The sequence below is a fragment of the Octodon degus genome, unplaced genomic scaffold (assembly GCF_000260255.1).
Source record: "Octodon degus isolate 3935 unplaced genomic scaffold, OctDeg1.0 scaffold00112, whole genome shotgun sequence".
Classification (NCBI taxonomy): Eukaryota; Metazoa; Chordata; class Mammalia; order Rodentia; family Octodontidae; genus Octodon; species Octodon degus.
In genome coordinates, this window is record NW_004524688.1 from 9448104 (window position 1) to 9462099 (window position 13996).

The 13996-nt window shown below is 50.4% G+C and overlaps 1 protein-coding gene across 1 annotated transcript in view; it reads left to right on the forward strand.

The window, feature by feature from the left end:
• Timp2 (TIMP metallopeptidase inhibitor 2) overlaps positions 1-12786 on the forward strand; it is a 44703-nt gene extending 31917 nt beyond the window's left edge. The window contains exons 2-5 of the mRNA XM_004639526.3: positions 757-857; positions 3168-3276; positions 8293-8417; positions 9933-12786. Of these exons, the coding sequence (XP_004639583.1) occupies positions 757-857; positions 3168-3276; positions 8293-8417; positions 9933-10130 (533 nt within the window). The 3' untranslated portion in view covers positions 10131-12786. The remainder of the gene's footprint in view (positions 1-756; positions 858-3167; positions 3277-8292; positions 8418-9932) is intronic.
• The last annotated feature ends 1210 nt before the right edge of the window (positions 12787-13996 follow it).

Here is a 13996-nt window from a genome sequence, read left to right on the forward strand (position 1 = left end):
GCCCACCAGGGGGCAGGGCTGGCTGGCATGCGGTGCTGGGGGACCGAACCGCGGTCCCTGATGCTTTTGCTAAGCTTGTTCTAAGTAGGTGCTCTAGACCACCGAGCCATCTCTCCAGCCCGCTTGTAGCATTTCTTAACCCAGTTTGTGCCCTGTGAGTTATGACCCTCTGGCCCAGCTCTGGTCTGCCTCTCATAACAGCGTGTTGCTCTAAAGAATCCTCTGTAGGATGTTTTCCACGGAAACTTTTAGGACAGGTTGTGGGGATGGGCAGTGGATAGACCCTATACCTAATGTGCTGACACCCTTTTAAGATAGGTTACTCCTCTGCTCCCAGCTCAGAATAAGCCATCCAGTACCCTACCAATGGATGGTGGTGGTGGTAATGTCCCACCCCTGCCTGAAGAGCAGGGCTGAAGACCAGATGATTGGCCTATCTGTTGCCCCACACATCAACACATGCAGTTCAGTGGGTGGCTTTGCCTGCTGCTGGGGAGCAAGCAGCCTGGGCTCACAGGAAGGGCTCTGAGCCCATTCTGGGCCTTGGAACTCAAGAAGGGTTATCGCCAGAGAACCACGGATGGAGAATAGGCCTTCACACCTTCTCTCCCAGCTTGTGGGGTCAGGGTCCTTCAGCTGCTTGTTTCACAGCTGAGAGGAAGGGTGGGCTTTTCTTGCCTAGGGGCCCCCAACCCTAGCAGAGTCTGGATGATCTTCTGGGAACTCTCCTCATCTCTGTGTCTTTGTGCTTTGCAGTGATCAGGGCCAAAGCGGTCAGCGAGAAGGAGGTGGACTCTGGGAATGACATCTATGGCAACCCCATCAAAAGGATTCAGTACGAGATCAAGCAGATCAAGGTAACCCTGTCTGGCATTATTGTGGGGTTGGACAGACTTTGGCCAAGGCCTGGGTCTCCTTAACTCAATCCCACAAGCTATACAGCAAAGAGGAACATTGTCAGGCTATGACCAGGTCCCATTCTCTTCAATCCATAAATGACTGGAGAGATGAGCGGAAATGGTATGTCCCTGGTGACTCCAGTCCTCTCAGAACTGTGCTGATTTTGTTGGATGGCAGATTGGTGGTACAGGAAGAGGCATTTGGAGCAGGAAGTCCCCCCTGTGGCTGGGTGTAGTTAAGGACAACTTCCTGATCACGGTGATGGGGCTGGTTCCTGAGTAGATGGCCTCTCAGGTGGCACAGGGGCCCAGGTCAGAGGGCTTCAGGCCTGGGACATTGCCCATGCACATGGGCAGAAACCTAGTGGAGAGATAGAGATAGAGACAGACAGACAGACAGACAGACAGACAGACAGACAGACAGAGGACAAGGAGGCTGGATACTGATAGTAACTATTTTGGTCTTCAAGAGAGAAGAAAGTCCCTGGCTGCAGGTATAGGGGCAGCTATGCAGCACAGTGGTAGTGTAGCCATCTGTGTTGAATTTTGTTATAAAAAATAATACATTTTCCGGGGGAAAAAACTTCCTGGTATTGGGGCGCAAGCCCAGGGACTTTACACAAAGCTACCTTCCAGACTTCTTTTATATTTTAAATTTTGAGGCAATGTCTCTCTGAGTCACTCAGTTGCCCAGACTAGGCTCAAACTTGCATTCCTCCTGCCTCAGCCTCCCAGAGGCCTGGGATTACAAGCTTGGGCCACCAGACCTGGCCTAGAAAATAAATTTCATCAGAATGCCAATGGACTACTTTGTCCTTGTATATTTATCACTTCAAAGTGATGACTTAGTCTCTCTGGGCTTGAGGCTTTTTGTTTATGAAACAGGAAAGAAAAATCTGTTCTTATGATTGCATTGTGGGTGTTAAACACCAAAACAGCACTTGTAGCTCTTGGTCCGACAATGTCACTTACCACCATGTGTAAACGTTGCCACAGCGTGGTGGCCTTACCTCCTGTGGGCTGGAGTGGAGATCCTAGAAAGCTGGTTTCTCACAATATTAGGGAATAATCCCAATCCATCTGGGTTTCTTTATTAAAACTCTCCAAAGCTGGAGAATGACTTGCAGGTAGAGCAGGTGGCCCCAGGCTTGATACCTAGCACTACCAAAAATCCTTGCCAGGGTGCTGGGGAAATACCTGCCTTCACCTGAGCCACAGGTATGTTCCTGGAGAGCTCTAAGTAAATCAAGCACTCCTGCTTAGGCAGACACAGGGGCCGAGGGTTCGATTCCTGGCTTGCAGTGTAGGCCCCGCCCCTGGGGCACACTGAGATAGCAATTGAGACTGGGCCTGGTGGCGTGTGCCTGTAATCCCAGCACTTGGAAGGCTGAAAACAGAAGGATCACTACACGTCTGATCTATGTAGTGAGACTCTGTAGACTCTGTACTAAATACAAACAAACAAAAAAAGTAAATCAGACACTGAGAAACCAATCCCCCTGGGGTTGTATCCCCGATTCCAGAGGCGCTTCCCTGTTCTTGCCCCCATCAGACAACCAGTGCCTCATCCAACTTCCTGGAAATAGGGCTTGAAGCACAGCTCAGAGGGCACAAGGCCCTGGCTTCCACTTTCAGCTTCAGAGACAAACCAAAGAACAAAAGTTCAGTTCCTGGACTTTTAGAAAGATGGTGGTTGTTCACAATGGCCCACCCTCCTGAGGATCCACAGGGATCTCCCCAGGGATTTTTTTTTTTTTTTTTTTTTTGAGACAGGGTCTCACTACACAGCCCAGACTTGTAGTGATCCTCATGATTTCTGCCTCCCTAGTGCTGGGATTACAGGCGTGCGCCACCACGCCTGGACTCCATCACCGGCTCAGCTCACCCTGGGGGTGGGGCCTGCGTGGCATCCAGAGCCAGGGATCAAACCCTGGCTCCTGCGCTTACCTAAGCAAATGCTTACTCCGCTGAGCTATACCGCCAGCCCTTCCCCCAAGATTCTGGAATGACCTCAAGGAGTGTCTGAAGAAGTTCCCTCTGGGCGAGTGTTGTCCGTGTCCCGTCCCCCCCCCCCCATGAGAGCCAACATTGCAAGCAGACAGTGGCTGCAGAGAACTCTGGCCTCCAATCCGTTCCCTGTGCATTTCTGCCTCTTCTCTGTGGGCTGCACCTGGTGCAGGTTGGGCCACCCAAGTTCCTAGGGGGTAGCAGGGTGGAATTTGCTGGCTCTGCAGCTGGTCTGTAGCAGCACTACCTGTGTCTTTCCAGATGTTCAAAGGACCTGAGAAAGACATAGAGTTTATCTACACAGCCCCCTCCTCGGCAGTATGCGGGGTCTCGCTGGATGTCGGTGGGAAGAAGGAGTATCTCATTGCAGGTACGTGGGCGGGCAGCCTTGCCTGTGGGAAAGGCCCTGGGCCACGAGGAACTTCTGACCCCTGGAACTGCTGAGAAGCTCCCTGTTCTCCATCCTAGCGCCTGTGGTACACGCGCCTCACACTGCCCTCTAGGGGTGACCTGGCCAAGCTGCACCCACGGTCATTCGGCTTTGGTGGTACAGTGACCCAGGTGTAGACCAGGGTCCATCTCCCAGTGCACCTTGCGTGTCTCTGCCCAGGCCGAGGCTGTTGGCTGTGGGACCTCTCTGCTGAGCCCTTCCGCTTCCTTTTCCTTTCCTGGGCCCTGACCTGAGGTGACTGTGTTCCAAATGCTTTCCATGCAGATCTTATTTAATCTCCTATGAGCAAAGTGCTATTGTGACCTATAGGCCTTCCTATAGGTGGCTGTGTGACCTTCCCTGCTCCAATCAAAGGCAGAGCCTCCTTCCAGAGTTGTGAGCTGCTCCCCAGGGTGTATCTGGGCAGCTGAGGACGGACACCTGCCCTGCAAAGGCACTACTGTCCTTCGGGACACTATTTTACCTCCTGGGGCCTTTGCAGCCAGCCCACAGATCCTGAGCACCAGGGTACTGCCCTCTGGTCCATAAAATAGGAGGTTCAGTCAGGGGGATCCTGGGGGCCAGCCCTCAGGGTGGGTTATTCCTTAGCAGCCAGGAGCCCTAACACACAAGTGCTGTGCAATGTACGTGGCTAATGCTCCTGTTCCATCTCACATACCCCAAGAGTGAGGAAGCCACAGGCTATTAGGAAACACTGGTCCAGAGCTAGGGCAAGGCAGAGCCCTCAGGGGCAGTGGCCCTGAGATTGTCACTGATGCTGTTTTATGTATTTGGGGGACGTAGTAGGGAAACTCAGCTCATTCAGCCCCTTTTCTGCAAGAGAGACCATTCAGTGTCCAAACGGAGCCCGCCTGTGCATCAGTTGTGCAGGAGCTGAGTCACGTCAGTGCTACTTGCAGACACTGTCACTTTCTGCACTTTGCTCATCAGGGGCTTCTTCATGTGGACTCTCGTGACACAGTACCCAGTCTCAGGAGAAGACGGGGTGCCATACCACAGTGCACACTACACAGTCTTTCTGAAACCCGAAGCCATTTGGACTATAGCTCCACGAACAATGGAGACTGAAAGCAACTCAGGGGACAGCCCACTTGGTGACCGTGTGCCTCTTGTCTCACATTTGCTCAGCTCTTTCCCGGAGCCAGCTGTGGCTTGGGGGGGGGGGGTGGCACCCATCACCTCCTCCCAGCTCATCACAGAGGACTGGTGAGGAGAGGCCATGGTAACCCTGGCCATCAGCCACTTCCTAAACCCCAGGGAAGACCAGCAGTTTTGTGGCCATGGAACCCAGCCCGTGGTTTCTGAGCCGCTCCATAGAGATAGAGCTCATATCCCAACAATTCACCTGGTCAGGTGCGTAATTCGATGGTTTGAGCTCTATCACATGATTCATTTCTTTAAAAACTGAAGTACCATCCTTATGAAATTTATCATTTTAATCATTTTATGTATATAATACAGTGGGATTGGCTACATTTACAATATAGTAAGTCGGGGGGGGGGGTGCCCAGCTGCAGGCTCCACAAGCACACCTGTGTGAGTTTGGACCTATTTTCCTGGCCCAGTGACTCGGTCTGTTGGTCTTCTCATGCCTACCCTGGGGCTGCTGTGAGGATGAACTTGGGGTCCCAGAGGTGCTGGGCCTGACCTAATCCAGATTCACTTGATGGAAGCCTCTAGTTTTGTTTCTTAAATGACAGGTGGCAGTGACTTGTGCATTCTGCATGGTGCAGAATAAGAGACTGGTGAGTGGGTCCAGAGCTGCCCCTGGGGTCTGAGAAGAGCCGAGTTAGCAGGGCAGCAGAACAGGAGAGGAAGTTTGGTTTGTGGAAAGAGCCTCAAAGGCAAGTGCTTTTTTTTTTTTTTTTTTTTTTCTTTGATGGAACCAGGGATTGAACTCAGTCCCCTCTGCTTGCCAGGCAAGCGCCTATTCCATTGAGCCATCTCCCCGCCTCAAAGAACCCAGACAAGAATGTGCAAGACAGCCCCAGGGTCTCTCTCCCCTTGGCAACCATTCTTGGAGATGTTCAGCAATGACCCTCCTACCCAGAGGTCAACTGCTGTCCCTTGAGGGCATACTATGCCATCCTCTCTGGAGGAGCAGGAGCGCGGCCCACATAGCTGCCTGGCTGACTTACCCCATCACCCCCAGAGCCTCTCTGATCACACTTCTTCTTCCCAAGCTCAGTCAGGTGACTGCACAGTCTCTGGCCTTTCCTTCCCAAGGCACAGAACCTACTTCCTGTTCTCTGGAGTCCGGATGAGTTAGCCAGGGGCTGGGCAGAGATCACGGGACACAGGGAGCCACTGCACCAGCCAGCGCTGACCACATGGCAGAGGCGGCCCACCTCCCTGGGTGGTGACTCAGCTTCACATGTTGAGCTGGGCTCTATGAGACCGTGTTCGGGAACTCTTATAGAATTGGCCCTGCAATTTTCTTCCAACAGTCCTCTTTTCTGAAAGGGAAAACCAAACATACAACCCTTAGTTACACTTTTTAATTCATTCCTGCTTTTTCTGTATCCAAAACTCATGCTTCACTTTTTTCCAAGACAGGCATCCACAGAATGCCGCAGCAAATCTTCATGTCATGTAAGCTAACCAGGTCTTAATTATACTAAGGGGTGTCTTTTAACATTTAGACATGCTACGCCCTTCATCAATGACATTGGCATTTCCTGTTAGCACAGTAACTGTCCCCTTGAAAAGATAAAGTTTGCATTTCCACTCCACTTTCTGCCTTTGCCAATCTTCTGTGGAAGTTTGAATTGGTAGTAAAAGGCCAAGAGGGACAAGAGCAGAAAAAGGCAGACCAGGAAGAAAATTATTAGAATAGTGTACACTGTCTGTAAATTTTATTATGCAATTCCTGTGTGCAGGGAACTATGGGTATGAGAAGAGATCGATGCTTCCCATCTGCTTAAGGAGCCAGATGCCTGAGACAGGAAGATGACAATAAAGACTGGGGTTTTTTTGGGTTTTTTCGTTACTGGGGATTGAACTCAGGACCTTGAAAGACTGGGGTATTAATGCTAGGCATGTGGTGCAGTAGAAATCAATGTGGAATTCTGGATGGTAGAGCCAGAATTGTGCAGCGGTGATGACCAAGTGGGGGAGGGCAGGGGCCGCACTCCCTGGTGCAGGTGGCCGAGGCCAGCAGAATCCAGGGGTGGGAATGTACCTCACCATTTTGCTCCTTTCTTATCTACTCTGCCCTGGCCACAGGTCTAGGGAAGAAAAGTCCCAAACATCTATTTTTGAAGTGTTTAAAGCCATGCGAACACTTACCATTTTAAGTTTTAGGATCCAGAATAAATGCCACTCTAGTAGGCCCTTTGGTTTCCTCCTTCCCCTGGAATGTCATACAGACCTAAACAGCTAAAAGGATTTGAGCTCCCAAGCCTAAGAGAAGGGGCTGGGGAGATGGCTCAGTGGAATAAGTGCTTCCCTGGCAAGTGCAAGGTCCTGAGTTCGATCCCCAGTTCCACAAAAAAAAAAAAAACTAGACTCACCAGGAGAGGAGCAGCTAACACTGGGGCAAGAGGGTAAGAATTGAAGCCCAGGGCATCTGTGCCACAGAGGCAGCATGCCCGGCACAGTAGATGGCACCAGTCCTCCACACAAGCCCTCACCCATCCTTCTGTGCTTCCCAGAGCAGCCGGTCCCAATAAACTATATTTTTCCTTCAGCAATCCACAGTAAGTGGATTGTCCGTGGCCAGCGTGGCACCTGAGATCTTTCAGTGGATGTTGTGGCACTTCATCAAGCAGAGACATTCAGGGTATGGCAGGGCCTCAGGGCCTCGTAGGGACTTGCCTGTTAGGTTCTTCCAGGCTCTCGAGGGCTGAGTTTTTAAGTCACTGCCATAGCCACCTTTAGATTCTGTCACTAACTGTAATATGCTTGTTCATTCTTTTTCTCCTGCCTGGCTAGTGCTGAGACTGTCACCAGCGTGATGTCCTTACCAGAGGAGGAAGGGAGCGGACTCAGGAGCCTGGGGCACAAGAAAGGAACAGCGCCTCCTTGTGCCCAGCGAAGGGAATTTAGAACCTACCACTGACTTTAAATGCTTCCATGTGTTTGCTAGTCATACTAGAAAAATGCAGGATTGCAGGGTCAACGCTAAATGGGAAGAATGCCCATGACTAAATATTATTTGGTGAAAAATAGGAAACAGAATGATCTACATGCCACATAATTGTGTGTGTGTGTGTGTGTGTGTGTGTGTGAACTTGCCTGTGAAAATATAGAGAGTAGGAGGGTGTGGTGGTGCACAGCTGAGCCAGGAGGATCACTGTGAGCTCAAGGCCAGCTTGGGCTGCAGAATGAGTTCAAGGCCAGCCTGCACTGCATAGTGAAACCCTGTCTCAAAAAGACATAGATAGCAAAATCCAAAAACAAGAGAGATTACAAAAAAAAAAAAAAAAGCTTTTTAAAATTGTTTCTTACTCTTTCTTTCTTTCAGAACTGGGAATTGAACCCAAGGCCTTCGTACTAAGTTAAATTTTTCTCTTTTTTATCTTATTTATTTATTTTTGGTACAGGGTCTCACTGGGTTTTGGGGCTGGTACTATGTGCCCGGGGTTCCAGGGACAGCACAGCATGAGGTACCCAGGAACAAACCCAGGTCCTTGTGCTTTATTTTTTGAGACAAGGTCTTGCTAAACTGCCTAGGCTGGGCTTGAACTTTCAATCCTCCTGCCTCAGGTTCCAAGAGTGTTGGGATTACAGGTGTATACCACCACCACCACCCCGCTCCTTTCTTGCTTTTTCTGTTTTCTACAGTAAGAACAAATTTCAAAACTCACAGTATAACAATCGAAGGCATCGTTAGAACTAAATCCCAGCACCCCTGAGTCCTGTCTAGATATCAGAGGTAGGTCGGGGAAGGGAACTCGGCACTCAGCCTGAGTTTGGGGAACCTTGTCTCCACAGGAAAGGCCGAGGGGGATGGCAAGATGCACATCACCCTCTGTGACTTCATTGTGCCCTGGGACACCCTGAGCACCACCCAGAAGAAGAGCCTGAACCACAGGTACCAGATGGGCTGCGAGTGCAAGGTGAGTTCACTCATGGCCACGGCCTCAGTAGGGCAGTTGGGGTGCCAGACTGGCTTCCCAGGAGCCTCAAGTCCGCTGGATCCTCCTTTAGAACCAGACTCCTTGGGAGGGAGGCTACCTGGCTGGGGACAGAGCCTTTGGTCCCTGGTCCTCAGAGAACCCTACAAGGGATGTTTGGAAAGGGGGCAAGTGTGCTGATCTAGCTGTGTGGCTGGTAGCTTCTAGGAAGAGCAGCCTTCTCAGGAAAGGAATTCTGTAGGAAAGCATGCTCCAGTGAGTATTTTTCTACAAAGGTACAAGTGTAAACCTTTGTATGCCTTGTGAAAGAACACCCCGGGTGCAACACTTCCCCTAGCATCACAGGCATATGCGCACGTGGGCTCTCTGGTGGTGGGTTCTCTATGTTGAGAACCCTGGAAACACCTGTTTCCCTTGTCAGAATCTGCCCAGAAGTTGTGCTAAGCAGATCTAAAGTGATATAGACACTCATGCAACTGAGGAGGGCAAGATCTGCCCCAGGGCTCCAGGTTGGGAGCCCGTCATCTCCCAACACTTTGCCATTGTTCCCAAGGCAGGAAGCACTGCTGGGCACCCAGCATCCCTCTGTGGTGGCAGGAGGGACCAGAAACTTCTAGCCAAGCCCTGTCCCATACCAGCTAGGGCCGATAAAGCTCCTCCCATTCCAGCCGGTGCTGCCCTTCCTGTGCTCATGCAGTGTGAATTCCACGCGCCTGATGCCCGTGCGCACTAGGCACAGCGCCCCTATCCTTAGTGTGATACCAGAAGCTCTCCTTTGCTCAGTGTCTGCAGAAGTAGTTGCCCTCATAGCCACAAGTTCCTCTGCCACAATACTAGCTGTCTGTCACCTCAGACCTTGCATTGAGAGCAAGGTCCAGGCCTCCTTCTTCAGCTAAAATCTGTTTCCAGGAAAATGTCACACCTATTTTCATTCTTTTGTGGATATGTGTATGGGGGTACTAGGGACTGAACCTGGAGTCTTCACACTGAGCTAGATTGCCTAGCTTTATTTTATTTATTTATTTTTTAATTTTGATACAGTGTCTCACTAAGTTGCTGAATTTAAGGCTGGGCTTAAACTTGTGAGCCTCTTGCCTCAGCCTCCCAAACTGCTGGCAATACAGGCATGCACAACCACGCCTGACTCTGTTGTCATTCTTCTTGTTGTCTTGTACCTTTAGAAAGGTCAGGTAAAATAAAGCCATGGTATGGTTAGAGAAGGTAGACCAGATGGCCCGAAGGCGGGCACTACACAGGTGAGTAGGCACACAGGCCAGCAGGTTCACAGCTTGGTTGGGTACACTGAATTGTGTAGGCAGGTGCAAAGGTGCAAAGACTTTCCCTAGCACCTGCCTACAGCTCTATAGAAGGGGTGAGACAAGACTGCCCTCCCTGATTGCCTCAACAAGCACATAGCTGGGTCCTGGAAGTGTCCCTGAGCAGCCTAGCCCCTGCCCATTCCTCAGTCCTGGGCTGAGTCCACCTGTTTGTCCCCAGATCACCCGCTGCCCCATGATCCCATGCTACATCTCCTCCCCGGATGAGTGCCTCTGGATGGACTGGGTCACAGAGAAGAGCATCAATGGGCACCAGGCCAAGTTCTTCGCCTGCATCAAGAGAAGCGATGGCTCCTGCGCGTGGTACCGTGGGGCAGCACCCCCTAAGCAGGAGTTTCTGGACATCGAGGACCCGTAAGAGGCCGACAGCACCCCTGTGGCCGATTGAGAAGCCTCCAAGGGTTTAGACTGGTCCAGCTCTGACATCCCTTCCTGGAAACAGCATGAATAAAACAGTCATCCAAATGGGTCACATCAGTGTGATTCTGCCCCTCCCCATTGTCCTGTTAAATGTGCTTGTGGGCCAGAGGGAGTGGTGGGCCCAGATCCCCCTGTACCCTTCCCTGAGGCACCGTGTGTCTCAGTCTTTGATCCTGGGGTAGGCAGGGGTGGGACACTCAGACTCCCACCCAGGCCTGCTTGGTGCCATCCCAGAGGCTGGGCAGGCAGCATTGAGGGTCTCTGTGGCCTGGTGAGGGCAGAGCCTGGAAATGTGCATTTTGCAGAAACTTCTGAGGGTCATTGTAAGACTGTGTAGCAGGCCTACCAGGTCCTTTTCATCCTGAGAGGGGCATGTCCCTGATTTTCTGCAGCAGACACCTCTCTGGCGTAGGGTGGCAGTCCCTGCTCCTTGCAAGTGCCCCTCATCTCCCCTGGGCCCACCATGGACCCCAGCACCTGTAACTCCCCCAGGCCCAGAAGCCACCTTGAAACCAGGGGCTCATTCCTAGAGAAGCTCCACTCAAACGTGTAAATCTACGAAGTTCCACTAGGAACCTCCCTAGAGACGTGTGGCAAGAGACCCCTGCTGGGCCACATTTTGACTTCAGCTAAATCTCTCCAGCTTCCCACCCACACAGTCTCCTCAGCTCCTAGTGGGGATCTGTGTGGTGTCCTGCAGAGCAGGTGTCTGGGGGTAGAGAGGTTGCTCAGCTGCCCTCATAGTTCACTCCCAAGCTTCTCCAGTTGATCTTGCCTCCTTCCCACCAGGCACTGGGACACTGGATTGAGCCACTGAGCTTTGCTTTCCCCAGGCTGGCACACGGCGTGGCTGGCTGTGTTCCCTGTTTGCACAAACTAAGGATGGAGATGCTGGTTTTGCCATTTCCTGCAGGCTTAGTGGCATCTCCTTCCAAGACTTGACGGTCACTAATTTGCTGCGGATCTCTGCGACTGACATTAGCTAAGGGGTGGACAGCTTGTGTGACGCTTCCGGTCCTTTCTAGGCCTCCATGATGCTGTGGCCCGTTTTGAGAGACATCCCAGTTTTCTAAAGATAAATTCCTAAATAATGTGTTAACACAAGTTGTAGGTATGCCAAGATAGGCTTCTGTTTCTTATGTCACAAGGATCACCCACTTAAAGATACTTTACAGGGAACGAGGGAACCTACCTGTCCCAGAAAAATGGTTTTCTGATGCCATTACCATAGGAGTTCACACAGTACCAACAGAGACTCATTTTACTTTCTACTTGTGTTATAATGATAGACTTCTCTGAGGACACACACACACGCACACGCACACGCACACGCACACACACACTATGCAAACACACAAATGAAATCTGACAGCCTAGGAGTGGCCCTTCTGTAAAACGCTTCCCAGGTCACCATCCTCTAAGCCTGTTTTATTCTGCAGCAGCCCCAAAGCAACTGAGGACTCCTGACCCCCGAGTGGCATGCAGCCCCTATGCCCACTGGGACCTGGTCAGCACAGGACTTGATGACTTCCCTTTCCAGGACAGACTGGGAGGCTATCCAGGAATCAACTCTTGCCCTGAGGGCATTTTCATGCTGTACAGTGATAGAAAGTTGGTAAGATGTCATAATGGACCAGTCCATGTGATTTCAGTATATACCACACCACCAGACCCCCCGCCCCAATCAATATAACACCCCACCCTGTTTGCTTCCTGTATGGTGATATCATATGTAACATTTGCTCCTGTTTCTGCTGACTTCTGAAATGTTTGGGTTTATTTCGGACATCCGCTGTGATCATTCCCGTGCTGTGTTTTTCATTACCCTTGGTAGGTGTTAGACTTGCACTTTTGAGACACAGTTACTGCATCAAGGAAACATTGGACTCACAGTGGAAGGCGTGACATGGTAGCTGGCCCGTGACAGTGGCTCCCTTCAAATCTTCTCTTTAGTCCCTTGACCAGTGTTGCTTTTTCTGCCTCCCATCTTTTGTTCTCCGGTTCAAATTATTACAAAGGAGAGAACCTCTGAGTGGTTTGGTTCTAAAAGGTGGCCTTTAAATTTGATCCACACACATTGGTTTTCTAGCCATGCTGAGCAGCAGGAGAAAATAAAAGTCAGATCAAGAGGAAGTGCTGGTGGTAGCCGAGAGACAGCCACTCAAAGACCTTCCCAGTAAACAATGGCAGTATATATATAGTGTAAGAAGGATCTCTATTTGGCCTTGTTTAATTTATATTATATCCTAAGCACTGCTCTTTCCTCCTATTCTCGTCATGCAAGCAACTCTAAATATTTAAAATGAAGTTTACATTGTAGTTGTTTTAAAAATCTTTGCTTGATAAGTTTTAAGAAATATGGGACTTTCTGCCATAATTTAAAGCCTTGTTGATTTTGTCTGTTTTTCTTTGGACTTGTTGTGGGGGAAAGCAGTGTGTTCACGCTGAAACAGGACGTCTGAGCCCCCCGCCTGAGCTGGGAACACAGGAGAGTGGTTGGAAATCAATAGCAGACTGCGCATGTCCCTGATGCTTTGTATCATTTTTGAGTGATTGCTCCGTCAATGGACAATAAACCATATTATCAAACAGAAGCCTGGCTCTGTCTGTGTGGCTGTCTTCGGTGGTCAGGACTGCTTTCTAGCTCAAGCACGAAGACTGAGCGCCTCCCTGCAAAGCAGCCTTTCCCGTCCAGGGGAAGGGGCTCCCTCTGTGTCCAACGGCAAAAGGCCCGGGTGCTTTGAGAGGGTTAATGTGGGCTGTGGCTGTGACAGGGCGGACAGAATAAACATGGTTCTCTTTCTCTTTTCTTTCTCAGCACTGGTTATTGAACACAAACCCTTCATACTGGGCCAATCCCCAGTCCTTGTCATTTTTTATCTTTGAGACAGTCTTGTTAAGTTGACCAGGCTGAGTTGGAACTTGCAATCCCCCTGCCTCAGCCTCCTACAGTGCTGATATTAAAGGTGTGTACTATCGTATGCAGCTGGGAACACGATTTTAAATGGACAGAGCCAGGAGGATACAAGTGTCCCCTTCTTTTGTTCGGCACACACAAATTTAGAGAGAAAAGCAGAGCCACGGAGCCTCTCCCCCACCCTCCTCCTGGGGTCCACACTCACTTCCTGGGGCAATTTGGCAAAAAAAAGTCCCAGTTTCATCCACAAATATTCAGCATCTATGTCTGAAACCTAAGAGACATTTTTAAAACATTCTAGAGGTGCCTTTAACATGTTTTTGTTTTTTGGGGTTTTTTTTTTTTGCAAAACTGGGGATTGAACTCAGGCCCTTGTGCTCACCAGGGAAGCACTTAATCCACTGAGCCATCTCCTCAGCAACCTTTAGCATGTTTTAAAAGCATAGTTTGTTAAGGTTATCAGCTATCTATGATGTCAGTTTCTTGACATCTCTGTCTCACAAATGCTTTTTATGATGTAATGCTTTGAACCAGAAACCAAATGTGATACATCCGCTGCGGAAGGCCAACATGCTGTGGTCCTTCAGTGTGGTGGTGTTAACAGTCAGGGGTCGGGAGGAGGCTCTGTGCTTCCCGACTTCCTGACAGGTCATGAGAGTTCTCCTCAAGCACACACACACTATGCTGTCCTCTGCCATGACAGGATACAGCCCCAGGCGGCCCTCACCAGAGGCCAGATCAGTAGAACTCCCCAACTTGGGCTTTCAGCCTCCCAAACTGTGGGTCTGCACACTGGTTTAAAACTGCCAACAAGGGGCTGGGGAGATGGCTCAGTGGTCTAAGGCACCTACTTAGAACAAGCTTAGCAAAGCACAAGGGACCGCGGT